At 49.5% G+C, this 26,971-nt stretch overlaps 1 protein-coding gene across 1 annotated transcript in view; it reads right to left on the bottom strand.

The window, feature by feature from the left end:
• COL23A1 (collagen type XXIII alpha 1 chain) overlaps positions 1 to 26,971 on the bottom strand; it is a 451,370-nt gene that overhangs the window by 23,793 nt on the left and 400,606 nt on the right. Inside the window, exons 6-8 of the mRNA XM_004371297.1 lie at positions 3,107 to 3,133; positions 1,507 to 1,533; positions 74 to 100 (exon numbers count right to left, since the gene is read on the bottom strand). Of these exons, the coding sequence (XP_004371354.1) occupies positions 74 to 100; positions 1,507 to 1,533; positions 3,107 to 3,133 (81 nt within the window). The remainder of the gene's footprint in view (positions 1 to 73; positions 101 to 1,506; positions 1,534 to 3,106; positions 3,134 to 26,971) is intronic.

Genomic DNA, 26,971 nt, shown 5'->3' with positions numbered 1-26,971 from the left:
GAAACTCTAGTATGTTTTATTATAACATAAAACACACTGTGTAAAAGGTGAAGGGGCCATGCTCAGTTCTTACCCGGGGGCCAAAGTCTCCTGGTGAACCCTGGGGACATAAAACAGAGACACGTCACCACACAGTCTCACTAAACTCTAACAAAAACAACAGGTAGGCCATAGCTCTATTTTTATCTCCATTGTACAACGAGGAAAAACTAAGGCTCAGAGAGGTTAAGGGACCCACCCAAGGTCACACAGCTAGCAGATCCAGGGCTTGAAGCCAGGTGTTTTGTTATCTATTGCCAGCCCCAAGCCATTTGAGGCCCCAGACATAGTAGAGCAGAGACGAGCTGCTCCCAACATGTCCTCTGAATCCCTCAACCTCAGAACAGTGAGAGATAGTAATGATAATGGTTGTTTAAGCCACGAAGTTTTGGGGCAGTGTGTTATGCAGCAATAGATACCAAGACAACATTTCTCTCTGGTTTTGAAGACCCTGGCTTCATTGTTTCTCTGACGGGGGGCATCAGCCAGGAGCAGCAGGAAGGTAATCATTACACCACCACCTGCACAAGGGCTTATCCTGTACAAAGAACACTCAGACCATTGCCTCATGGAGCCTTCCCTGTGGCTCTGTGAGGCTGGCTTTAATTTACAGATGGGGAAGCTGAGGCCCATGAAGCCGAGGCGATTGCCCGAGGCTACAAGGTTGGTGGTGGAGCTGGAAGGCAGACTTGAGACTCTGAACACCAAATCTGGCGTCATTCTCACTGCTTCATCACGTACAGTGTGTGCTGGAACCCTGCCTGCCCTACCTACCCAGGCCGTATCCCAGCGGGCTCCACTACATACGGTTCTCACTGCCCCGTTTCCAAATCCCAGGTCAGGGGTGGAGGCGGCCCAGCCCTAGACTGGAAGTGCCCGGTTAGCCTGCTGCACCAAACTCTGCTCCAGCCTATGGGAGCACAGTGTCCCTCCCTCCCCTGACCCCATTGTGGGACCCCACTCTCCTCCCTCCTGCTCCCTTCCGGGGCCATCAACTATCCCAGCCCTCCAGAGGGCTGCCCGTGACATTGAGTGTCAAATGTTGCCAGGGTCTGCAAACATCCCAGTGGCAACTCTCTGCCATCTGTTACCCTGAAGGGTGTCCTTCCCACAAAGGATACCATTAACAGTCATTTGTCAATCCTGCAGGCTCTCCTGGTGCCTCTATTTCATGTTCAATTACTTTGGAAACTTGTCATTTGGGCAGACTGTGCCTTTGGGTTTTGTTATACTCTGGTGCCAGGAGAACTCAGGTTTAACACTCGGGGCACTTTCTATGATCAAACGAAGCCTTATAACCATTTTAGGGGATGGGCACGATTAGCCCCACTTTACAGATGGGGAAAGTGGGGCTCTAAGAGGGAATGTGACTTGCCTAAGGTCATACTCCTGAATGTGGATTTTTAAGGCAGTTGCTGGGATCCTTCATTAGCCAACCGTACTTGGACAGACTCCAGCATCTCTTACCTTTTCCCCTTTGGGGCCTGGAAGTCCCTGGAGAAGGAAGGTGGAGAAAACACAGGTGTGAGTAAAGAGGACTAGGCTGGCTGCCCTTGCAGTTTCCCTGAGGTTTGGAGGGCAGAAGGGCCTGGGACTCTGAGCAGAGCTGTGGGCAGCCTTGTGGAAAGTTATACACAAGCTGGGAGCCCTTGTGGCCCCAAGGCAGGCTCACACCTCAGCCCTCAGCATGAGCGAGATGGGGGACTTGGAAGTTGCCAGCAAGGGAAAGGAGCATTTTTCTCAGTTAGCACACGAGCTAGTCACTACTCCCAGAGCACAGCATCCCCCATGCTCCGTACCACCCATGAGCCCACGAGTCCATGGGTAGGTAGACTGAAATCCTGTTTTGAGACCCTCTGTGTCTGGTGTGTATGTGTGGAGTGGGGAGCGGCTCCATGCAGGCCATGGTGGCTGCAGTCACTCTGGCTGTAGGGAAACATGTCTCTCTCAATCCTGCCAAGTGACCAGGCTTCTGGGGAAGAAGGTCAGGCCCCACGGGGGGGGCAGGCTGGGGCCAGCCAGCTTGGGGCCGGCATGCTGAGTCAGGAACTGACCTGCTTGCTGGCCTCCATCCCTGCAGAACCATCTATCTTCCTTTCAGCCAGTAACTGATTTGCTCATTCATTCATTAAACAACTCATCTGTCCAGATAATCAGTCCTTTCTTTCCTTCCTTTAATAATTCACAGACCATTAGCCAACTCTTCAATTATTTGTCAATTCATTCATTTCTTCATTCACTTGCCTGCCTAATCACCATGCATTTATCTACCCATTAACTCTCCTTCTCTTCCATGCATCCAATCGTCCATACAATTATTAATTCCATTTGATCAGCCTTCTGTCTTTCCATCCATCCACCCATCCATCTGCCCATTCATCCATCCACCTACCCATCCATCCATTTGTCCATCTATCTACCCATTTGGCCATCCATCTTTCTACCCATCCACACATCCTTCCACCCACCACATCTGTCTATCTACTCACTCACCCATCCATCCCGCCATATATCCTTCCAACCATCCATCTGTCCAACTGTCCGTCCATCCTTCCATCTGTCTGTCCGTCCATCCATCTATCCATATTCAGTTATTTACTTAGTTATGCTTATTCCTTCCTGTCCATCTTATTCATTCTGCTGAGGATGCTTGTGGACCACAGGCTTCTGGTCCATGTTGAGAACTTCCCAGTCCAATGTCCACCATCCACATTTTGAGACTGTTCTGAGGGAAGCTCCACCTGGGGTCTGCTGGGAGGAGCTCGTGATTTTTGAGGGATGACTAGATGCCAGGGACTGTGCTGTCCACAGTCCTCCACAAACTCCATAACATCCTTCTGAGCAAGGCCCATTTGACAGATAAGAAGCCTTGGGCTTAGGAGGTTAAGAGGTCTACCCACCTACAGTCAGCAGGTAGTGGAACTAGATTTGAACTCAGATTTGGCTCTAAAGTAGCTTCTCTCTGTACTGTACCAGGGTCCCCTTCCCTCTGGCACCACACGGTCCCTCCCAGCCCCATAGCGGCTGTCCCATCCCAGGACTGCCTAGAACCACCTGCATCACTTACAGGCTTGCCATCCAGACCCAACGGCCCCTGGAAAGGAGAGAGAGCAAAGGTCACATGTGGAATAGCATTTTTTCAACATTTAATGACCTAGATGCATTTGTGTTGATGAGAAAACAAGGCCTGGTCTGAGTCAGGGGGTCTGCCTGTGCTTCACGTGGACCAGGGTCAGGTGAGGGCATCTGTTGTTTACTGCCCAGAATCCCCTCTGCTGACAACAGAGCTTCATTATTCTCTAAAGATCACCTCTCATCTCAACCCACGAGTGTGGGCAAGGCTGACCCACCCATGGCTCCAGGGCGAGCACATGACCGCGTCCCATCCGCCGGCCAGGTGCATGAGTCAGGGATGAGCACGTGTGCCCCCCTGAGCCAATGAGTGCTATCCTTGAGATTTTCCACTGTGGTGCCTTAAGGGAAAGAGGACTCTTGTCTCCTCATGGGGCTATGCCTGGAGCTCAGGGGGCCACCATGTAGCTTGAGAAAGAGCCAGCAGAGAGGAAAGCAGAGTGGAGACAGAGAGAAAGATGGGGCATATGGCCTGAAGCAGGAACTACCCCTGCACTACCCCTCAGTTTGGAGCTAATACACTTTTCCCTTTAAGCCAGCCTGAGCTGAGCGTCTCTCCCTGGTGACCAGAGTCATGAGGACACAGGCTCCTTCAGTTCCTGGCATTGCTGCAGAAAGGCTTTGAGAAGCCAAATAACACAAGGACATCTCAGGGACATCTGGGCCTCTGTGGTGTCTGCAGAGGGACAGTGACTACTTACTGCCCAGTGGCCCCCACGAGCACCCCTTCATTTGTCCATCCACCCGCTCATTTCACAGAGTCTCGCTAAGCCCCACTTCTGTGCGGGTGGAGAATCCAATGGGGATCCTGCCAACCAGGTCCATCTGGTTCCTGCTAACCTCCTTGTTCTCCCTGCCACCATCTTCCCCTCACCCTATACACCTTACCCCGGACCCCAGCAAACATTCCAGGCAGCCCCCACGTCCGAGCCTTTGCACACATCGCCCACCTTGCTGGCACCCCTTTCTGCCTTTGTGCATCTTCAGTGCCATTACCTCCTCTTCCATGAAGCCCTCTAGGCTTCCCCACTTCCCAGAGTCAGGCCATCTGTCCCTGTGCTCAGCAGGCATTCTAACGTCTGCATATAACACAATGTATTGGAAAGTATGGTCCACACGAGTCTTCCCCACTGGGCTGAGGAAAAGGGTCTGATTGATGTCCCTATGTCTCCAGAGGTTGGGTGGGGTCAGGCACAGATCCTGAGCCTGGTGGTGTGTGCTGAGTCAAACCAAGGACACAGAGCCGGGAAGATAATCCATGTGGAAATACGTGTGATGCTGTGTAGAAGGTGAGCCGGAGGCCAGATCAAGGATCTGCTGGTTCAGAGCAGAGAGCGTGCATGTCCAGCTTTGGGGGGCTGGGAAAGATTAGGGAGCTGCCTTGAGAAAGTAACTACTTTCTTTGGACATAAAAAGTGTGTGTGTGTGTGTGTGTGTGGTGGGGGCAGCATCTCAGGCTGAGAGAAAAGCCCAGGCTAAGGGCTGGAGGGGGGATTTGTAAGGGCCATTGAGCAGAGGGACAGCTTAGGCCTCACATCTCTCACCCACCCCCCAGTCCCCATGCTCTCCCTCTCAGCCTTCACACGGATGTCCCTGTCACACCCTGTGGCTCCACTGGCCCAGCACTGGGGCCCTTCTCTGCCATCCAGCCACCCTGTGCTCCTGCCGTTCTCCATGCTCTCTAACTTCTTCCCCACATTTGCTTGGGCTGTTCCCTCTGCTTGCAATGCCCTTCCCTGCCTTCTCCACCTGGGGGAAGCTGGTGTACTCCTGGAGATGACAGTCATTCCCCTCTCCAGCAGCTGCTCTCTCCTTCTAAGGCTCTGGACACCAGGCTGGGTGGTAAATTGCTGGTGCCCCTGGCTTGACCTCCAGACTGCCCAAGTGGAGGCAGCCAATCTGCCAAGTCCCCAGTCGATGTTTGGGTAGCTACTCTGTGGGAGGCTCAAAGCTAGGGCCTGGCTGCAGGGAACCAGGGTGATTCTGAAAATGGTCTCTGAGGGCTTCTGGTCAGCAGCCTCATGCTGAGCTGGGGGTTTGGAGTCTGGCAAAGGCCTGGGGGCAGGTGAGATCCCCGGGAGAGGGGAAGTGAGGCCATTCCAGTAAGGGAGGTCATACCCCAAGGTGAGGGCCTCAGTTCCTGCCACAAGGCCTGGTGCCGGCCCCACCATCCGAGGTCCCCCAGGGGCTGCCCAGCTGGCTGGCCTCTTCTGTTCAGTTCCAGCCTGGTCCAATCCCGGATCCACACACCCATGTACTCCTCTCTTGGCAGCCTACCCCCACTGCTCTCAGGCCCGCCTGGGGGCCCCACGTACACCACAACCTCCTGGGCCCCTCACCCAGCCCTACCCTCTCAGCTGCCACAACACACACAGGTCCAATACCATTTTGGGTCCCTTCTGAGGGCTCTCCATGGTCCCTGCACTCAATCTTTAATCACCACAGAGAGTCTGAAAGGAAGGTGCTATCATCCTCATCTCACAGAGGAGGAAACTGAGGCCCAAAGAGGGGAGGAGCTCACCCAGGACCATGCAGCTGGAACAGGCCTGGGGCTTCAGTTCTCTGGGCTCTTTGCCCTCAAGCACCTGCCACGGCCTCCGCCTGGATCCCTGGTCCAATCTGCCCCTTCGAGTCCGCCCTCCACACACCTCTGTTCAGTGTCCTTCCTGCTCCCCACTGCCCATGAGCCCCCACCATCTCCGGCAGAGTGTCTGGGCCCTACCCTGTGCGCCCAGCCCTGCGTGTGCCCATGAATCTGCTGAACTGAGCCAAGAGGCAGTGCGGACTTCACCTCATCCTTAAACCTGTATGGATTAAAAATAGATACACTGCAAACCATGATTACAAAGAGATTAAAGCACAGCTTAGAATGAAACAAAGCCCTTTCCTCTGGATGTGCTGGAGGGAGGACACAGTGGGCCCCACAGAGAAATCACCTGGCAGCATCTGGGAATGAGAACTGGCTTCAGGGCCTGGACGGCCTGATGAGTTCAAGGTGCTGGAGCTAAAGGCCGGGACATGAAGGAAGAGACTCCCCAGGGCATGCCCACTACCCGGCCCCGTCATGTCATGCACGCTTGTCCTAGCTGCGCCCTGGGAGCAGGCCCTGCCCCCACCCTGCAGATGAAGGCGCTGAGCCAATGGGTTTGTCGAAGGGCTGGAATGCCTGCATCCTGCGGTGCTCAGGAGCAGGGGTGATGGATGGAGGCCTGGGGCACCTGGGGTGGTGCCTCACAGGCCTTGCCTTTTTCCAGGGGTTCCTGGTTGCCTGTCTCCCGCACTGTGCAGACTCTCCTGGAACAGGTCTCTTTGAATCCTCTCTCACACTGAACCTGTGCCAGAGTCACTTGTACAGAGTGCTGGGTCAGACAGACACCCTTGTTGTGTGACCCTGGGCCAGCTGGTCAGCCTCTCTGAGCCCCAACACGCTCCTCAGTAAAGCAGAGAAACAATAATCGCTTTGCAGGGTTGTTGTGGGGATGAAATGAGAACAGCCCTGAAGTTCAGTAATGGCTCCTTTTGTTCCTCCCTCCACATAAGAGCAAGCTTCCCACCCCTGGGGCCTGGTCCAATCTGTGTTTGCTGAATGAACAAAGGACTGAAACCACCCGCACCACTGCTCACACAACAGATAACGACCTTCTCCCCAGCAGGCCGTTCTTGCCCTGGCTTCACTACAGTCTCCCCCGTAAACTCTGCGGCACCCACTGCCTCCACCAGCTCTGGGGATTTGGAAAGTGTCTCATGGATGCCTCTGGGCCCGATGCACTACTGTCCACCACGCTGTTTCCTGGACCCAGCTGTGCTGTCCCCTCTCCCCACCACTGCAGAGTGCCCTGCCCCCACCTGCAGAACTCCTACTCATTCTTCAAGACCCAGATCAAATGGCCCCTCTTCTGGGAGCCTCTGCAGGGAGGACGTGCATGTAGCCAGCCTGTTTGCTTCAGAGCCGGGCCCCATCTTTCTGAAGAAAAGCCCAGTGACTGTGCTCCAGGAGGCATAGGGAGCTGTTGCAGGAGGCAGACTCTGGAATCAGACAGACCTGGGACCAAATCCTGGCTTACCCATGTACTGGCTGGTGACCCTGGGCCTGCTAAGACTGCTCTGTTCCTCACCTGTAACAGGGACGTGGGCCTCCTAGCCTTGCTGACCTTGGTGTGTGGGCATGGGGGGTTTGTTGAAAGGGTGCAATGTGCGCTGGGAGAAAAGCATAAACCGCACAGAAGCAGACACAGTGCAAAGCAAGCCTCCTTCCTTCCCCTCCCGGCTCCTCTCCCAGGAGGCTGCCATGGGTACCAGTTTCTGCCCAGTCCTTCAGGAAGCGGTCCCTGCCTACAGAAGCACGTACGTAGGCACCCCTCCGTTTCTTATTTTTAAATCTCTGCGTGGGCTGAACAATGTACAAATGTGGGTCCATCTGCCTTCGGACTGCAGGAAAGTCTGGTCCTCAGCCCCAAAGGCACCTCAGAGTCAGCCCTTCTCCCCCTCGCTTCCAGGAATAGCCTTGCCCCTTGGGCAAGGACCCGGTACTGCCGCCGGCCCTTCTTGGGACTGTCACCCGTGGCCTCTCCCTCACACTCCCTGGACAACCTCCTAAAATGCAAATCTGACCGTGTTGCTCCTGTGTGGAGCCCCACTCCTGAACAGCGCTGTCCAGACCTCCCAGGCTGGTGCCCCAGCCCGTCGCACCCCACCTCACTGCCCCCCACGGAGTGCAGTCTTGGAGTGGCTGCTCCTGGGGTGGGGCTGCCCTACTCCACGGCTGGGTCCTGGCCCAGCTCTGGGGTGTTGGCCTGTCTGACATCAAGCATTCAAAGCCCTAGGCATCCCACTTTTCTAGAAGTATCCGCTGCAGAAGGAAGCCAGGATGTTCCCTTGGCTTCAGCCCCAGAGGTGGAAACTCAGCGCTGACAGCCGTCCCTGAAAGCTGCCCCTTCCCGAGAGTGACCCTAGCCGACAGGATGCCGCCCTCTGCCGACTCTGAGCTCGCCTCCGGTGGGTCATTTCCAGGACAGCCTCGGTCCCTGAGGCCTCCTTCTGGTGCGTGAATAGCCCTATCACTGGCAGAAAACCAGTTTCCCTGTGAAGTCGTTGTCAGCTGCCGTCAAGTTGGCTCTGACATGGAGACCCCACGTACAACAGCACGACACCTGGGCCACCTTCACGATTGTTGCTATGTTTGAGCCCATTGTTGTGGCTATTGTGTCAATCTATCTCACAGAGGGAGTCCCTCATTTTTATCAACCATAATGTCCTTTTCTAGAGACTGAGCTTTTCTGATGACATTAAGTGAGCCGAAAGCTTCACCATCCTTGCTTCTAAGGAACATTTCGCTTGTATTCCTTTGAAGACTTTTCTAAAGTTCCTCTGGCAGTCCACAGTATAGTCAATATTCTTCACCAACACCACAATTCAAATGCATCAATTCTTCTGTCTTCAAAGTCTCTGTTTCCAAACAAGGTGATATTCACAGGTACTGGTATTCAGGACTTCAATCTATCTTTTTGGGGGACATAATTCAACCCATGGAGTCCTGGCGGCATAGTGGTTAAGAGCTTGACTGCTAAGTAAATGATCGGCAGTTCGAATACACCAGCCGCTCCTTGGAAACCCTATGGGGCAATTCTACTCTGTCCTATTGGGTCGCTATGAGTCAACTTGATGGTAACATGTTTGCTTTTTTTTTTTAAATTCAACCCATAACACCACCTGAGGTGCCGGCTAAGTAGCTGATCTACAGATTAAGCATTTCCTTGGGTGGGAGGAAGGGCTCAGCCCGGGGCTGGGTGCTCCTAAGAGGAGGAGAAACAACTCAGGGCAGGGCAGGGGCTGGTCTGAAGGAAGCCAAGAACAAGAAGGGGGGCGTGGTCATGCTGGACAGGGCAGGGTCAGCCCAGGCTGTGTGCCCAGGCCAAGGACGAGGCAGTTCTGAGCAGAAGGGGTGGGGGTGGGGGGCAGAGGAGAAGCTAGGCCATCTGTGGGGCAGAGCTGCAGGTGCTCTCTCCTGTTAAGGCAGCCCTCCCATACCCCAGGAGTCACTGGAGGTGGCTGAAGGTTTGAGTCCACCTGGAGGTACATCAGAAGAAAGGCCTGGTGATCAACTTCCAAAAAATCACTTGAAAACTCTATGGAGCACAATTTTATTCTGACACACATGGGGTCGCCATGAGTTGGAGCTGACGCCATGGCAACTGGCACTCATTTTTCCTGCCCCAGGCAATGGTTTGCCGACCACAAGTCACCTCCCTGCTGTTCTCCTTGCATCTCCTGTGAAGAAGAAAGGGAAGGAGAGTGGCTCAGAGCAGGTTTCCCAGCAGCCCGCAGAGTGAAGGGCAGGGCTTGGGCACTGCAGTCCTAGATTCAAATCCCTTCTCTGAGCATGTTTCCTCATCTACAGAATGGGGAGAACAGTCCGCACCTCCCAGGGTGATCCTGAGGATCAGATGTCCCGGCACAGTGCCTGCAGGCGCGCAATACCCGCCCGTCTCCCCCTGCCTGATCAAAGCTGCGGAATCCACCAGAGGTTTTCAACGCCTTCTGCCCTCGGAGAAACGCAACAGCTGTTTACAAGCTTTGGTTCTGCATTAAATCACTCTTTTCCCCCATGGAGCTCAGCTAACTCCAGGATGTTTCTGTATGCACTAGAAGAAAAGAAAGCCCTTGACTGCATCTGAGCAGCAGACCAGGCGGGCAGCTATCCTGGGGACACCAGATGGGCAGAGCCCTAGCTCTGCTTCTGGGGCCTGCGTGCTGGTTCAGGCTCTTGCCTGATATCCCAGAGCCTCAGTTTCCCCAACTGTAAAACAAAGATCATGCTGTTCTCCTCTCAAATGACAGCTCTAGAAAGAATATAGGCCAGGCCCCTTTGTCTCTTCTCCCAGCCCCATCCAAGACACAGGCAGCCACACTGGTGGAATTGAGGTCTGTACTAGCCCTGGGGCTGGGCAGCCCTGGGGAGTGACCTTTTTGTGACCTTCAGAGTGGCCAGTGTGCCCCCCACTGACATCTCTTACCTTCATGTGTTTGCTCACATCCTCAGCCACCTCTTGGGGTACCTCCTAAGGAGGGTCCCACATACCTCTTGAGAAATATTAACAAGTGTGGCCAAAAAAGGGAAGTTTCTTGGTGAAATAAGTTTGGGACATGGGTTATGCTGGATCCAGGCCTGGAGCTTCTAAATGCTGCTTTGCTGTTCGCTGCTGTTGAGTCAGCTCCATGTACAACGGAACGAAATGCTGCCCAGTTCTGTGCCATCTCCTTGTCTGGGTGTGGATTGGACCGTTGTGTTCCACAGAGTTTTCATTGGCTGATTTCTAGAAGTAGGTTGCCAGGCCTTGCTTCCTAGTCTGTCTTAGTCTTGAAGCTCCTCTGAAACCTGTTCAACATCATGGCAGCATGCAAGCCCCCAGTGATTGATGGGCGGTGACTCTGCATGAGGTGCACTGGCCAGGAATCGAACCCAGATGTCCTGCATGGAAGGTGACAATTCTACCAATGAACCAATCAATGTGCATCATCAGATTGAAGGGGTTGTGCTGCCCCTTATACTTTACATGAGGGCAATGTCCTGGAGGCCTGGCTTTGTTCCTCCCTTTGGGCTGTGGGTCTGCTCCTCGCTTACTGGGGCTCATTCCCCTACTGGCCCCCAGTGGGCTCAGGTATCTGTCGAACTGCACAAAATCAATACACTGGCCGAGTTTGGATACAGACAGGAGCAAATGCGCAAACCTGCTGCAGACAAGTGACTGTATTGCTTTCTGGTTGTAATTCATGCTGACGGCTCCTATCAGGGAATGGACCTTCAAAATGCACCAGGATGAGGCCCCTGCATGAGGGGCTAACCCGGATTAGCAGCCCAGGGCCCAGTAATCATCCCACAGATGGTGGCAATTCATCAAATTACCAGGCTGCTAGGGTCTGAGGTCCCAATCCGGGAAGTTTGCATTCTTGCATGAAGGTTCCTGGAGCCCCTGCCCCAACCTAATTAGGGCTGTCCAGCGGGCCATGGGTGAGTGGGCATACCCCTCAGGGAAGGTCAGCACCATCTGGTTCTGATTTCTCAGACCAGGCCGTTTGCACACACATGGGCCCCAGCCAAGATTTTACGGGGCTCAGCAATTCCCCAAAATCACATTCCTTGCTCCAGGGAAAGGAAAGAAAAACCCTCAACTGATAGTTCCAGCCCAGTGCAGCTCCATCCCTATATTGTTGTTGTTAGGCTATGCCATCCAGTTGGTTCCAACTCAGAGCCACCCTATGTATAATAGAACAAAACACCGCCGGGTCCTGAGCCATCCTCACAATGGTTGCTATGTTTGAGCCCATTGTTGCAGCATTGTGTCAATCCACCTCGTTGAGGGTCTTCCTCTTCTTTTTTTTTTTATTGTTGTAGTTTAGATGAAGTTTACATTTCAAATTAGTCTCCCATACAAAAATTTATACATACATTGTTATGTGACCCTAATTGTTCTCCCTATACTGTGACAGCACACTCCTCCTTTCCACCCCTGATTCCCCATGTCCATTCAACCAGCTCCTAACCCTCTCTGCTTTCCCATCTCATCTCTGGACAGAAGCTGCCTGTTTAGTCTCTTGTATCTACTTGAGCTAAGAGGCGCACTCCTCATGAGTATCCGTTTATGTCCCACAGTCCAGTCCAATCCCTGTCTGAAGAGTTGGCCTCAGAAATTGTTTTAGTTCTGGGCTGAAGAGAATCTGGGGGCCATGCTTTCCGGGGTTCCTCCAGTTTCAGTCAGACCATTAAGTCTGGTTTTCTTACTAGAATTTGACTTCTGCACCCCACCTTTCTCCTGCTCCATCAGGGACTCTCCATTGTGTTCCCTGCGAGGGCGGTCATTGGTGGTAGCTGGGCACCATCTAGTTCTTCTGGTGTCAGGCTTATGAAGTCTCTGGTTTATGTGGCCCTTTCTGTCTCTTGGGTTAATACTTTCCTTGTGTCTTTGGTGTTCTTCATTCTCCTTTACTCCAGGTGGTTGGGACAAATTCATGCATCTTAGACAGCCGCTTGCAAGGTTTTAATATCCCAGACACCACTCACCAAAGTAGGATGCAGAACATTTTCTTAATAAGCTTTGTTATGCCATTTGACCTAGATGTCCCCTGAAACCATGGTCCCCAGACCCCTACCCCTGCTACCCTGTCCCTCAAACTGTTTGATTGTATTCAGGGAATTTGTTAGCTTTGGTTTAGTCCAGTTGTGCTGACTTCCCCTGTAGTGTGTACTGTTCTTCCCTTCACCTAATATAATACTTGTCTACTATCTAGTTAGTAAATAACCCTCACCCTCCCTTCCCTTTCCACCCTTGTAACCATCAAAGAATGTTTTCATCTGTGTTTAAACCTTTTCTTGAGTTCTTATAATAGTGGTCTAATACAATATTTGTCCTTCTGTGACTGACTAAATTCACTCAGCATAATGCCCTCCAGATTCCTCCATGTTATAGGATGTTTCACGGATTCATCGTTGTTCTTTATTGTTGCGTAGTATTCAGTTGTGTGGATATACCATAATTTGTTTATCTGTTTGTCTGTTGATGGGCACCTAGGTTGTTTCCATCTTTTTGCTATTGTAAACAGTGCGGCAATGAACATGGGTGTGCATATATCCATTTGTGTGACGGCTCTTATTTCTCTAGGATATATCCCAAGGAGCAGGATAGCTGGATTGTATGGTACTTCTATTTCTAGCTTTTTAAGGAAGCGCCAAATCGATTTCCAAAGTGGTTGTACCATTTTACATTCCCACCAACAGTGTATAAGTGTTCCAGTCTCTCCACAATTTCTCCAACATTTATTATTTTGTGTTTTTTGGATTAATGCTAGCCTTGTTGGGGTGAGATGATTTCTCATTGTAGTTTTGATCTGCATTTCTCTAAGGGCCAATGATCGTGAACATTTCTTCATGTGTCTGTTAGCTGCCTGAATATCTTCTTTGTTGAAGTTCCTGTTCATATCCTTTGCCCATTTTTTAATTGGGTTTTTTGTCTTTTTGTTGTTGAGGTTTTGCAGTATCTTACAGATTTTCGAGATTAGATGCTGATCAGATTTGTCGTAGCCAAAAATTTTTTCCCAGTCTGCAGGTTGTCTTTCTACTCTTCTGGTGAAGTCTTTAGATGAGCATAAGTGTTTGATTTTTAGAAGCTCCCAGTTGTCTAGTCTCTCTTCTAGTGCTTGTGCATTGTTACTTATGGTTTGTATTGTGTTTATGCCATGTATTAGGGCTCCTAGAATTGTGCCTATTTTTTCTTCTATGATCTTTACAGTTTTCGATTTTATATTTAAGTCTTTGATCCATTTTGAGTTAGCTTTTGTGCATGGTGTAAGGTATGGGTCTTATTTCAGTTTTTTGCAGATGGATATCCAGTTATGCCAGCACCATTTGTTAAAGAGATTGTCTTTTCCCCAATTAACGGATTTTGGGCCTTTATCAAATGTCAGCTGCTCATAGGTGGATGAATTTATGTCTGGATTCTCAATTCTGTTCCATTGGTCTATGTATCTGTTGTTGTACCAGTACCAGGCCATTTTGACTACCATTGCAGTATAATAGGTTCTAAAACCAGGCAGTGTGAGGCCTCCCACTTTGTTCTTCTTCTTGAGTAATGCTTTGCTTATTCCGGCCCTCTTCCCTTTCCATATGAAGTTGGTGATTCGTTTCTCCATCTCATTAAAAAATGCCATTGGAATTTGGGTTGGGATTGCATTGTATCTGTAGATCGCTTTGGGTAGAATTGACATTTTCACAATGTTGAGTCTTCCTATCCATGAGCAAGGTATGTTTTTCCACTTATGCCGGTCTCTTTTGGTTTCTTGCAGTAGTGTCTTGTAGTTTTCATTGTATAGGTCTTTTATGTCTCTGGTTAGATTTATTCCTAAGTATTTTATCTTCTTGCAGGCTGTTGTAAATGGTATTGATTTGGTGATTTCCTCTTCGAGGTTCTCTTTGTTGGTGTAAAGGAATCCAACTGATTTTTGTATGTTTAGCTTGTATCTTGAAACTTTGCTGAAATCTTCTATTAGTTTCAATAGTTTTCTTGTGGATTCTTTGTGGTTTTCTATGTATAAGATCATATTATCTGAAAACAGAGCTACTTTGACTTCTTCCCTACCAGTTTGGATGCCCTTCATTTCTTTTTCTAGCCTAATTGCTCTGGCTAGGACCTCCAGCACCATTTTGAATAAGAGTGGTGATAAAGGGCATCCTTGTCTGGTTCCCATTCTCAAGGGGAATGCTTTCAAAGTCTCTCCATTTAGGATGGTGTTGGCTGTTGGCTTTATATAAATGCCCTTAATAATAGTGAAGAATTTCCCTTCTATTCCTATTTTGTTGAGTGTTTTTATCATGAATGGGTGTTGGACTTTGTCAAATGCCTTTTCTGCATCAATTGATAAGATCATGTGGTTCTTGTCTTTTGTTTTATTAATGTGATGGATTACATTGATTGTTTTTCTAATGTTGAACCATCTCTGCATACCTGATAAATCCCACTTGATCGTGGTGAATTATTTTTTTGATATGTCACTGAATTCTATTGGCTAGAATTTTGTTGAGGATTTCTGAGTCAATGTTCATGAGGGATATTGGTCTGTAACTTTCTTTTTTTGTGGTGTCTTTACGTGGTTTTGGGAGGGTCTTCCTCTTTTTCAGTGACCCTCTACTTTACTAAGCATGATGTCCTTCTCTAGGGACTGCTTCTGCCTGATAACATGCCCAAAGTAAACAAGACAAAGTCTCATCATCCTTGCTTTTAAAGAGCATTCTGAGTGTACTTCATCTAAGATATATTTATTCATTCTTCTGGCAGTCCATGGTATATTCAGTATTCTTTGCCAACACTGTAATTCAAAAGCATCAATTCTTCTTCAGTCTTCCTTATTCATTGTCCGGCTTTCGAATGCATGTGAGGTGATTGAAAATACCATGGCTTGGGTCAGGTGCACCTTAGTCTTCAAAGTGACATCTTTGCTTTTTAACACTTTAAAGAGGTCTTTTGCAGCAGATTTGTCCAATGCAATATGTTGTTTGATTTCTTGACTGCTGCTTCCGTGGGTGTTGATTGTGGATCCAAGTAAAATGAAATCCTTGACTTCAATCTTCTCTTCATTTATCATAATGTTGCTTATTGGTCCAGTTGTGAGGATTTTTGTTTTATGTTAAGGAGTATGCACCCCTATGGTGGCACAGAATTCCTCCCAGGGGACTATTTCCCTGGAATCTTGGATGCTTGGTAGAGTGGGCTTGATGGTCACTGACTGCATCACAACACATAACGAGCTGCGGGGCTAGAGCTGGGTATGGGCCAGACAGCCTGCCCTGAGGTCAGGCACCTGTCTCTGACTGGCTTCTTGGCTAGGACAACTCCCTATTAGCTCCTCATCTGTAAAATGAAAGTTAAACAGAGAATTACCATAAACCCATTGCCGCTGAGTGGATTCTGACTCATAATGACCCTATAGGACACAGTAGAACTGCCTCACAGGGTTTCCAAGGAGCAGCTGGTGGATTGAAATTGCCAACGTTTTGGTTAGCAGCTGAGCTCTTAATCACCGCACCACCAGGGCTCCCATAGAGCTACCGTATAATCCACCAATCCCACTCCTAGGGTATATACTCAAATACTTGAAAGCAGTGACACAAACAGATGCATGAACACCAACATTCACTGTAGCACTATTCACAACAGACAACAGGTGGAAGCGGCCTTAATATCCATCGACAGATGACTAGACAAACAAAATGTGGTATATGCATACAATGGAATATCATTCAGCCACAAAGAGGAATGAAGTCCTGATACATGCCACAGCATGAATGAACCTTGAAAACATTCCCATACCCATAGCTTTCAAGTTGATTCCAACTCATAGTGACCCTATAGGACAGAGTAGAACTGCCCCATAGTGTTTCCAAGGAGCACCTGGTGGATTTGAACTGCCGGCTTTTTGGCTAACAGCCGTAGCTCTTAACCACTACACCACCAGGGTTTCCTTGAAAACATTATACTAAGTGAAATAAGTCAGTCACAAAAGGACAAATATTGTATGATCCCAGGTATGTGAAATATCTAGAATAAGCGAATGTACAGAGACCAGTTTTATTAGTGGTTACCAGGAGCTCGAAGGAACCCTGGTTGTGCAATGGTTAAGCACTCAGCTGCTAACTGAAATGTCAGCAGTTTGAACCTACCAGCAGCTCCGGGGAGAAAAGACCTGGTGATCTGATCCTGTAAAAATTGCAGCTTAGGAAACCCTGGAATCGACTCGAATGCACACAACAACAGGAGCAGGAGGGAGGGGAAAGGGGAGTCATTGCTGGGGAAGCAGTAAGCTTCTGTGTATGGTGACAGAAAATTTGGCGAGGATTATGGATGATGATTGCACATGACGAACATAATGGATATTGCTAAATTGTATCTATGAAAAACGTTGAATTGGCAAATGTTGTATTATATATATACTTACAATAACAACAACAAAAATGCAGGGGCTGGTCCTGGGACTGTGTCTGGCCTGGAGCCAGGCGTTATTTGGTCTGTGCAGAGTGAAAAAAACAAAGCCCCTCGTTGCAGCATCTAAAAATTGTGAGGTTTCACCTAAGCATCCAGAATTCTGCCTTCTCTTGAAAAGGCAGGAGACTTCAGCCCCCAGGGCCCACGTTCTCACCAAGCAGTAACTGGTTGGTGGGGTGGGCCCAGAGCTGGGCACTTCCCTGGGGCCACAGGCTCTGGCCTCCCTCCCACCTCCCACCTGGCCCATGCCCTGGTCCAGGGGGCCTGCCAGGTCTGCAGGGGCATCTTTGTTTGCAACCCTTGGCCTAAATATTCTCCCAGGCCCCTCTCAGATCTACTATTCTGTGAGGCCCTGCCGCCAGATGGCTTCTATTTTGAGGAGAGGCTGTGCTCAGCGAATATCCTGTGTGTGCTGGAAGCAATTACACCTATGTCCCTATTACACACCAGGGCCAGGACAGGGGTGTCTGCAGTGCTGTGCCTTTGAACCTATCCCCACATACCTGCTTCAATTACACATTAGCCCACTCTGATATGTGGTGGGGAGGACTATGATTACCAGTCAGGTATTAGGAGAAATTGCTCCTAGGTTGCGTGGGGGAATCATGAGCCTTTGACTCCACCGGCTGTGGGAAGATGGAGGCTGGAGTCAGGAGCTGGGCTGTGTTGCCCCAGCCTCCTCAGCCCAGTGTTGCCAGCTCAGCACGTGGGGCTAGCTTGGCGGAAGGCACTGGCAGGAGGAGACAGGCTGGGGGCCCAAACCAGCAGCTCTTTATGGTTCCAGTCTCAGCTGGAGCAGAGATTGAACAGGACAGAGCAGCAGCTGGGCAGAGGGGCGGTGTTAACAGCGTGGCCTGAACTATGCCATGGGGATGGGAGAAAGGAGGCAGCATCACCGAGACGAAGTCCCTGGATGGCACAATCGGTTAAGAGCTCGGTTATTAACCAAAAGGTTGGAAGTTTGAGTCCACCCAGAGGCATCTTGGAAGAAAGGCCTGGCAATTTACTTCTGAAAAATCAGCCATTGAAAACCCTATGGAGCACAGTTCTACTCTGACATGAGTTGGAGTTGACTGGATCGCAACTGGTTTATAACTGAGACAGCGTGCTTGATGGGGTCGTTAGGGTAGCCTGCCCGGGACAGCATGGCATAGAGGTTTGACAGAGACCCAGCATCACTGGGACACAGGGGGACAGAGTGACCATGACAGGCACAGCAGCCACCAGCTGGGCTCCCTGGTGGTGTCAGCCCCCTGCTCTGCCCCTCTTGCCCAGCCTTCCTGACAGAGCTGCTTGTGGGCAGCCTTCCTAGCCTCACTCAGGGGTGATTATTTAGCTTCCCTGTGCAGCCGTCTCCTGGATTTCTGCAGACAGCAGAGGCTGGACACTTGCCATTCACAGGCACTGAATTGGTTGGAACCCTTAAGAATCTAAAGGTTTTGTGTCAAAGGCAGGTTTCCAGCTTCTCTTGGAATTGGAGGGAGTGGTCATGCATGGGCTTGAACTGTGACCGTCTGCTTATTAGTCGGGGCATGCTCCCCACTCGACCCTGGCCCGCTGTCCCCTGTGCTCCTCTCCCCCAGTCCACCTCGCATGTCCCTTCACCCGGCTGGTGTCTGTAGCGTCAGTGAACTTGGGACCCTGCACTTACAGATTTCTAGACTCTCCAAACTGTGCCTCCCCTGCCTTCCCACCCTGCCGTGCCTAGGACTTGGCCTCTCTCTCCTGGACCAGCCACCCTCAGCCTCCCTGCCTTCATAGTGAAGGAGTCAGGAGGATGTCCTGATGACCACATGCCTGCCTTGTAGACTCTGGGATGAGCTGCTGCACTTCTTGGGGCTCTGTTTCCCCATCTGTAAATAAGTGTGTACCGTAGTAAAAATGGCCACCCAGGGCTTAGCACACAGTAGATGCCAGAGACAAGTGGGTTGAATGAGTGTAACTGATATGCATGGAGCCAGTTCTGGGGGGCATGAACCCAGGGATAGGGTGGATGGAGCCAAAGTAACACCCCCCCTCAAGCCTTCCTATTTGGCATCACTAACAGGACCACGTCCCTGCCAGGCAGGCACCATTATAACCTCTGCTTTACAGGTGAGGATGCTTGGAGGCCAGGTATGACCAGGCTGGCCTGGAATGTGGGCCTGAATCCTGAGCAGTCCCTGCTGCCCCTTCCTACCTCTCACTTCCACAGAACCTGGCCCATACTTACCCACTGCATTCAGGGCAAAGCCAAGCCCCTTGGCCTGGCATTCAAGGACCCTTCCCCTGCCTCCCAAGAACCTCCTTCCAGGCTCACACATCACCTCCTCTGAGAAACCTTCCTCAACTCCCCCACCCCAGACACACAGCCCTCCTCTCTTCTCACCACTCTCCTCCACACAGAGACTGCCTCTGACTCTTTGAAGTGGCCCCTCCCAAGCTCCCCAGCTGGGTTTGGGCTACCCTGCCCCACTGCATGTGAGTCGGAGTAGTCCAAAAGGGAGGTCCACTTGTGGAACTACCACCTTGTTACGAGATGAGCCATTAGGCCAATCTCTACCCAGATGCCCCTCCTGATGCTGGGTGAGCAGCCCTGGCTTGAACACCTCCAGTGACAGGGAGCTTACTGCTTCCTGGGCAGCCTAATGGGTTTGCAAAGTTTTTGGTAAGCCCACTGCTTCCCAGGTGGGATGCCATTGTGAGTTCCTGCACTTTGCAGCCCCGGCTCCACCTGCCTACAGCCTTGGCAAGTGAGTCAGGGCAGATGGAGCCACAGCCAACTCCCTGACAAGGCCCAGACACTCCAGCCTTCCTGCCCTCCCTGAGTCTCTCTCACCCCTCACCCTCTCCTGCACCTTGACCACCTGGCCTTTCTTGGGTGTTCCGTGCCCCCCTCCTGCCTGAGATCTCACTCTGCCCTCTGTCTGGGTGTTCCTCCTGCAGCTCCCCATTTGTCAATACCTACTCATCTTCTGACCTCAGCTCCCACTCACCCCTCTTCCTCAGAGCAGCGCCCTCTGCCCCAGGCCAGGCCGCCCTGAGCCTCTCACCACCACCCAACCATAGCGCAGAGAGAGGCAGGAACTTGTTTGCGTTTTCATTAACGTTTCTCTCTCCCACTCACCCACGGGCTCTACATGGTGAGGGACCTCTGGATAGTTCTGTCACTACTGAGTCCCAAATGCTAAACAAGTGCCTGGTACATAGACAGAATGTAATAACCAACAAGTTATCAAATGAGCGATCGTATGAACTAACATCCCATCCCCACTGGTTCCGGTGCTGGCTAGGGGCACTAGAGGGCACTCTTGACCTGCTGAGGGTTGTCCAGCGCTGATGGACTCTTGCCCTGGGCCCAGCCTGGGAGGTCAGCAGGATGCTGGGCTCTGGGGACGGCGCCAGGCGAGGGGCTCCTTCAGCCTCGGGGACTCCCCCTGCTCAGGTCGGTGAAGATCACAGTAGCAGGAACTGTTACTCCCTGAAGCTAGCCTCACTGCCTGGGGCTCTCATCTGTCATGTACCTGGCTCCCCCCATGGTGATGAGGCTGAGGCTTGGAGGGGTTGGGGATGTGCCTGAGCTCACAGGTCTATGGCACCCCAAAGCCCATCTTTCTCCACTGCATGGGTAGGATGAGGACCCATCCTTGATGTCAAGAGAAACGGGGATGGGGGGAGGAGGGACGTGGGGCGGGCACCAACAGCATACCCAAATGGCTGCTTTCTCTAGACTGTATTTACTTCGAAGCCCTAAGTTTGTGCAGCTCTGTGATCCTGCTCTTCTATGCAGTGGGGTGAGGGTGTTGGGAGGGGGCTTTGCTGCCTGGGGAGATGGGAAAATGTCCCAGCCAGCGACCATCACATGACAACCCCATGTGTTACAGAGTAGAACTACTCTCTAAGGTTTTTTTGGCTGTAATCTTTATGGAAGCACATTGGTAGGCCTTTCTTCCATGGCACTGCTGGGTGAGTTCCAACCACCAACCTTTAGGTTAGCAGCCGATCGCAAACCACTTGTGCCACCCAGAGACCAGCCACTGCCAGCCAGGAAGATGCAAAAAGCTACAGATGGTTCATGAGGTATCTGGAGACTGAGGGTGGGGCAGCCACTTGGGCCTTCCTGATGGGTGTAGCTGTGGCTGTCCCACAAGTAACACTTGTGTGGACGTTGGGGCACACACTGGACCCAGACAAGGGATGGACTCTGGGATCACTTGCTTGGCGCTGGCACGGGGCCCTGGGATGAAAGGTCAGTGCAGTGGCCCTTCCCACAGGTCTGGCTGCGTCTCCCCAGGGTTCCAACATAGGGATCATTACCAGGGGCTCAGGGAGTCCACTTTCATCCCCGTCCCTGCTCCACTTAGGATCTGAGGACCTGAGGTGCAGCCCTGCAGGGGTCAAATGAAAATGAGATGTAGGATGTTCAAATCTAAAAACATATGAATTTGGGATATTACAGATGAATCACTTAACTAATTATATGTTTACAATCAAAGCTGTTTTTGAACTACGAGAGTTCAAGAAAGCATATGACTGTGTGGTGCTCTTGGTCCTTTTTTGTTCACTTGATTAATTCTGAACAGTACAACTGAGTTATTCCTTCCAAAATTGATCCCAGGCTGAGGCTCTGTCTCCAATCCTACATCTCAGTCAGGAGCTCATGCTGAGCCAGCCCAAGGCTGTCAAGGCAACTCTAGGGAAAACAAGCACTCCTGCCCGGCACCTCCCGTGCATGCAGCCAGGTGAGCCACGGGCACAGTGCTGGGCCTGAGAGTGGCCAGTGTGGGGAGGTCTGGTTCCAGCCCCCTGCCTGGCGAAGCTGGCGGCCAACTTCTGCCAACTCCCATTCCTCACGTCTGCTCTGTCTCCACTGGGGCATTCTGATTCAGGCTTCATCAGCGCACTATTACAACAGCTGCCTCCCCGGGGGGTGCAGACAGTTAATGTACTCGGTTGCTAGCCAAAAGTTGGAGGTTCAAGTCCACCCAGAGGTTCCTTGGAAGAAAGGCCTGGTAAGCTACTTCTGAAAAATCAGCCATTGAAAACCCCATGGAGCACAGTTCTACTCTGACACACATGGGGTCACCGTGAGGCGGAATTGACTCGGTACCTGGTTTTGGCCTCCTACCTGGACTCCCTTTCTTCAGGCTTTGTCCTGCAGCCAGGAGGGCTTTTTAAACACACAAACCTGTTCCCATCATTCAAATGTTTCCTTCACCTCCAGATTCTTCTGCTGGGTACTAGGTGGTGTTAGGGGGCCTTCACTCTCTAGGCCTCTCAACATCACCTTCCCTCCTTGCTCTGCTCAGTCCCTCAGATTCACCATCCCCAGGACACTTCGAATCGCAAGGTGCCCCCTGTGCCTTCATGCTTCCATGTCATGTTCATTGTGCTTGTGTTTATGCTGCACGGCACGTCTTCCCATCTGTCCTCCTGTGGAATTCCTACTCATCCCTCAAGGCATATCTCAATTGTCCCCTTCTCTGTGAGGCTTCCCCTGCCCCCAGGCAGAGTCAGCCACCCTTCCTGACACCCTCTGTGTACCTATCACAGGCCTACCCACTGTACATAAAGGATCTCCTTGCTCAACTGGGGGACAATGGGCTGGATGGCGGGGGGTGACTGACCCTCATCTGTGGTCAGCGTTCCAACCGAGGTGGCTGGGACCAAGCTAGGCCAGAAACAGCTTAACCGGCTCAGAGACCAAATCAGTGGGTAGTTACTGAGTACTTACTTGCTGAGTGGCATGTGAGGTTCCAAGTGCCTTATGGATCGGATCTTGCGACCTCAAATAACATGTGTTGGAGATGTAAACTTGTAGCTGTTTTATGCATGGAAAAGTGAGATGCGCAGAGGCAATGTGACTTGCCCAAGTGAACACAGGCCTTTGGAGCTGGTGCACGGCAAAACAGGCCCCAAGTGCTTGCCGCTCTGAGATCTGGACAAACTGCATGACCATTCTAAGCCTCATTATTTCAATCCACAAAATAGACATACATCATAATGTATATGGATGTGCTTTGAAACTGGGAAGTGCTGCATGTACAAGCATGCCCCCAGCAAGTGCTCAATACATGCACTGGCTTCCCTGGTACATTGGGAGGGCTTCAGGGGATGAGAAAGGACAGTGCTTTCTTCTTTGGTTTCCAAAGGAATCTCAGACCCCTTGGCAGGACAGCTTGTTTCTGGAGACAAGTGGTTTCTATAAACACAGCCAGTTGCCATCAAGTCAGTTTGGACTCACTGAGGCCTTTTTTCCATGGCGCCTCTGGTGTTTAGCAGCTAAGTACATTAACTGTTTGCATCACCCAGGGACAGTCCACTACCCGTCTGTCAGTTTGTTGTTCTGTGGTGGCTTGAGTGTTGCTGTGATGCTGGAAGCTATGCTACCAGTATTTCAAATACCAGCAGGGTCAACAATACGGGACCCGTTTCAGTGGAGCTTCCAGACTAAGAAGAAAGGCCTGGTGATCTACTTCAGAAAATTAGCCAATGAAATCACTATGGATCACAGAACATTGTCTGACACAATTCTGAAACATGAGCTCCTAGGTTGGAAGGCATTCAAGATACACGATGACTGAAACAACAGACTCAAACATACCAATGATCATAAAGATGCAGGACTGGGCAACATTTCATCTGTTGTCATGGGGCCGTTATGAGTCAGAGCCGACTCAACAGCAGCTAACAACAACAATAAACACAGTAGCCAGAGTGATCTTTTAAAAGAGCCAGTGGTTCACAAAGTTTCAGTGGCCTCCCACTGTGGCCAGCCTCTCACCATGGCCCACAAGGGCCTACCTGATGCAGCCCCTGCAGGCCTCTCTGCCTTCAACTTCCACCTTCCTGCCACCTGCTTGCTCACTCCAGCCACACTGGTCTCAAGTGCACATTCAACACACAAGCTTGTTCCAACCTCAGGAGCTTTGCACCTGCATTTTCCTCTGCCAGGAAGACTTCCCCTCAAGATCGCTGCATCTTTTTCATCATTTAAGTCTCAGCTCAAATGTCATCTCCCTCAAGGGCCTTCTGACTATGTAATCCATGTTATATCTGTCCACCCAGCAGCCATCATGCTTAATCACATCACCCTGCTTTATTTTCTTTCTAGCACATTTATTTGAAGCTATTTCATTGATCTATTTGTTTACTTGTTTATTGGTTCTCTTCCTTGACTAGAGGGAGAGGTCTTGTCTCTCATCATCAGTGCCAGTTCAAAGACCCAGATAAGCATCTGGCGTGGAGTCAGTAGTCAGTGGGTGTTTCCGAGGTGGACATGCTCCCCCTACCCCAGGGCCTCTGGGCTCGCAACATGACACTCCTCATGCTTTCAAATGCACAGAAATTTTTAAGCCCTGTAAGATGTTACCAAAAACACATTTCTCAAGAAATGTTTATATTCTGAAGGTGTAAAACAAAACAAAAAGTTGTTAAAGCTCCACTTAAGAGCCAAGAAGCTCAAAATAACGAAGAAGAGGAAAAGTGAGAATTTTGATGCTTTGACAGGAGATGATGAGAGATTCTAAGGTTTTCTGTGCAAAATTCAAGGTGTTGTCAAGACTGAGAGCTGCATGAGAGACAAGCCATTTTGTCTTAGACAGAGCCACGGTTTGGAGAGGGAACAAAGGTATGTGATAAGAAACCTCCATGAAGACTCCGCTGAGCTCCTAATTGCTCCTTCCTCTTTATCCCATGGCAAATTGACTGTGTTGGTCCCCCTCCCTCCTCCACAGCTCCCCAGAGACTGGGACTGGGTCTGATACTTCTTTGTGCCTCTCCAGTGCCAAGCACAGGGCATGACACCATCCAGATTTGTTGATTTGCCAATCTTCCTATTTATGAGATGTAAATCATCTTATCAACATAAATGCTGATTAAAACAAAAAACTCATTGCCATCAAGAACTGCCCCATAAGGTTTCCAAGGAGCGCCCAGTGGAATCAAACTGCCAACCTTCCGTTTAGCAGATGTAGCTCTTAACCACTACGCCACCAGGGTTTCCAAATGCTGATTACTACCCCAAAAATGCAAGAGTGCAGTGCCTGGGTCTCCTCTGCAGGTTGTACCTTTGAGTCACAATGTTCTGAGGGTCAAAATTTCCTCTATGCTAGAATAGAAAAACAATTGAAAGAGTTAACAAGACCAAAAGCTGGTGCTTTGAAAAGATCAACAAAATCGATAAACCATTGGCCAAACTGACAAAAGAAAAACAGGAGAGGAAGCAAATTACCCGTATAAGAATGAGATGGGTGGTATCACAGCAGACCTAGCTGAAATTAAAAGAATCATAACAGAATACTATCAAAAAGTGTACTCTAACAAATTTGAAAACCTAGAGGAAATGGACAAATTTTTAGGAACACACTACCTACCTAAACTAACACAGAGGTAGAACAACTAAATAAACCTATAACAAAAGGAGAGATTAAAAAAAAGCCCTGGCCCAGATGGCTTCACTGGAGAATTCTACCAAATTTTCAGAGAACAGTTAACACTACTACTACTAAAGGTATTTCAGATCATAGAAAACGATGGAATGCTCCCAAACTCATTCTATGAAGCCAGCATAACCTTGATACCAAAACCAGGTAAAGACATCACAAAAAAAAAAAAAGAAAATTACAGACCAATATCTCTCATGAACATTGACTCAAAAATCCTCAACAAAATTCTAGCCAATAGAATTCAGCGACATATCAAAAATAATTCACCATGATTAAGTGGGATTTGTACCAGGTATGCAGGGATGGTTCAACATTAGAAAAACCATCAGTGTAATCCATCACATTAATAAAACAAAAGACAAGAACCACATGATCTTATCAATTGATGCAGAAAAGGCATTTGACAAAGTCCAACACCCATTCATGATAAAAACTCTCAACAAAATAGGAATAGAAGGGAAATTCCTCAATATAATTAACGGCATTTATACAAAACCAACAGCCAACATCATCCTGAATGGAGAGACTTTGAAAGCATGCCCCTTGAGAACAGGAACCAGACAAGGATGCCCTTTATCACCACTCTTATTCAACATTGTGCTGGAGGTCCTAGCCAGAGCAGTTAGGCTAGAAAAAGAAATAAAGGGCATCCAAATTGGTAAGGAAGAAGTAAAAGTATCTCTATTTGCAGATGATATGATCTTATACACAGAAAACCCTACAGAATCCACAAGAAAACTACCGGAACTAATAGAAGATTTCAGCAAAGTATCAGGATATAAGATACACACACAAAAATCAGTTGGATTCCTTTACACCAACAAAGAGAACTTCGAAGAGGAAATCACCAAGTCAATACCATTTACAATAGCCCACAAGAAGATAAAATACTTAGGAATAAATCTACCAGAGATGTAAAAGACCTATACAATGAAAACTACAAGACACTACTGCAAGAAAACAAACGGGACCTGCATAAGTGGAAAAACATACCTTGCTCGTGGATAGGAAGACTCAACATTGTGAAAATGTCAATTCTACCCAAAGAGATCTACAAATACAATGCAATTCGGATCCAAATTCCAGCGGCATTTTTTAATGAGATGGAGAAACAAATCACCAACTTCATATGGAAAGGAAAGAGGCCCTGGATAAGTAAAGCATTACTCAAGAAGAAGAACAAAGTGGGAGGACTCACACTACCTGGTTTTAGAACCTATTATACTGCAATGGTAGTCAAAATGGCCTGGTACTGGTACAACAACAGATGCATAGACCAATGGAACAGAATTGAGAATTCAGACATAAATTCACCTATCTATGAGCAGCTGATATTTGACAAAGGCCCAAAGTCTGTTAATTGGGGAAAAGACAGTCTCTTTAACAAATGGTGCTGGCATAACTGGATATCCATCTGCACAAAACTGAAACAAGACTCATACCTCACACCATGCACAAAAGCTAACTCAAAATGGATCAAAAACCTAAATATAAAATTGAAAATTATAAAGATCATGGAAGAAAAAATAGGGACAATGCTAGGAGCCTTATAATACACGGCATAAATAGAATATGAACCCTAAGTAACAACACACAAACACCAGAAGAGAAACTAGGTAACTGGGAACTTCTGAAAATCAAACACTTATGCTCATCAAAAGACTTCAGTAAAAAAGTGAAAAGACAACCTACAGACTGGGAAAAAATTTTTGGCTACGACAAATCCGATCAGCGTCTAATCTCTAAAATCTACAAGATACTGCAAAACCTCAGCAACAAAAAGACAAATAACCCAATTAAAAAATGGGCAAAGGATATGAACAGGTACTTCACCAAAGAAGACAT

This window comes from Trichechus manatus, unplaced genomic scaffold (genome assembly GCF_000243295.1).
Source record: "Trichechus manatus latirostris isolate Lorelei unplaced genomic scaffold, TriManLat1.0 scaffold00011, whole genome shotgun sequence".
In the NCBI taxonomy this organism is placed as follows: domain Eukaryota; kingdom Metazoa; phylum Chordata; class Mammalia; order Sirenia; family Trichechidae; genus Trichechus; species Trichechus manatus.
Note: the sequence above shows the minus strand (reverse complement) of the source record. Positions and strands in the feature narration are given on the sequence as shown.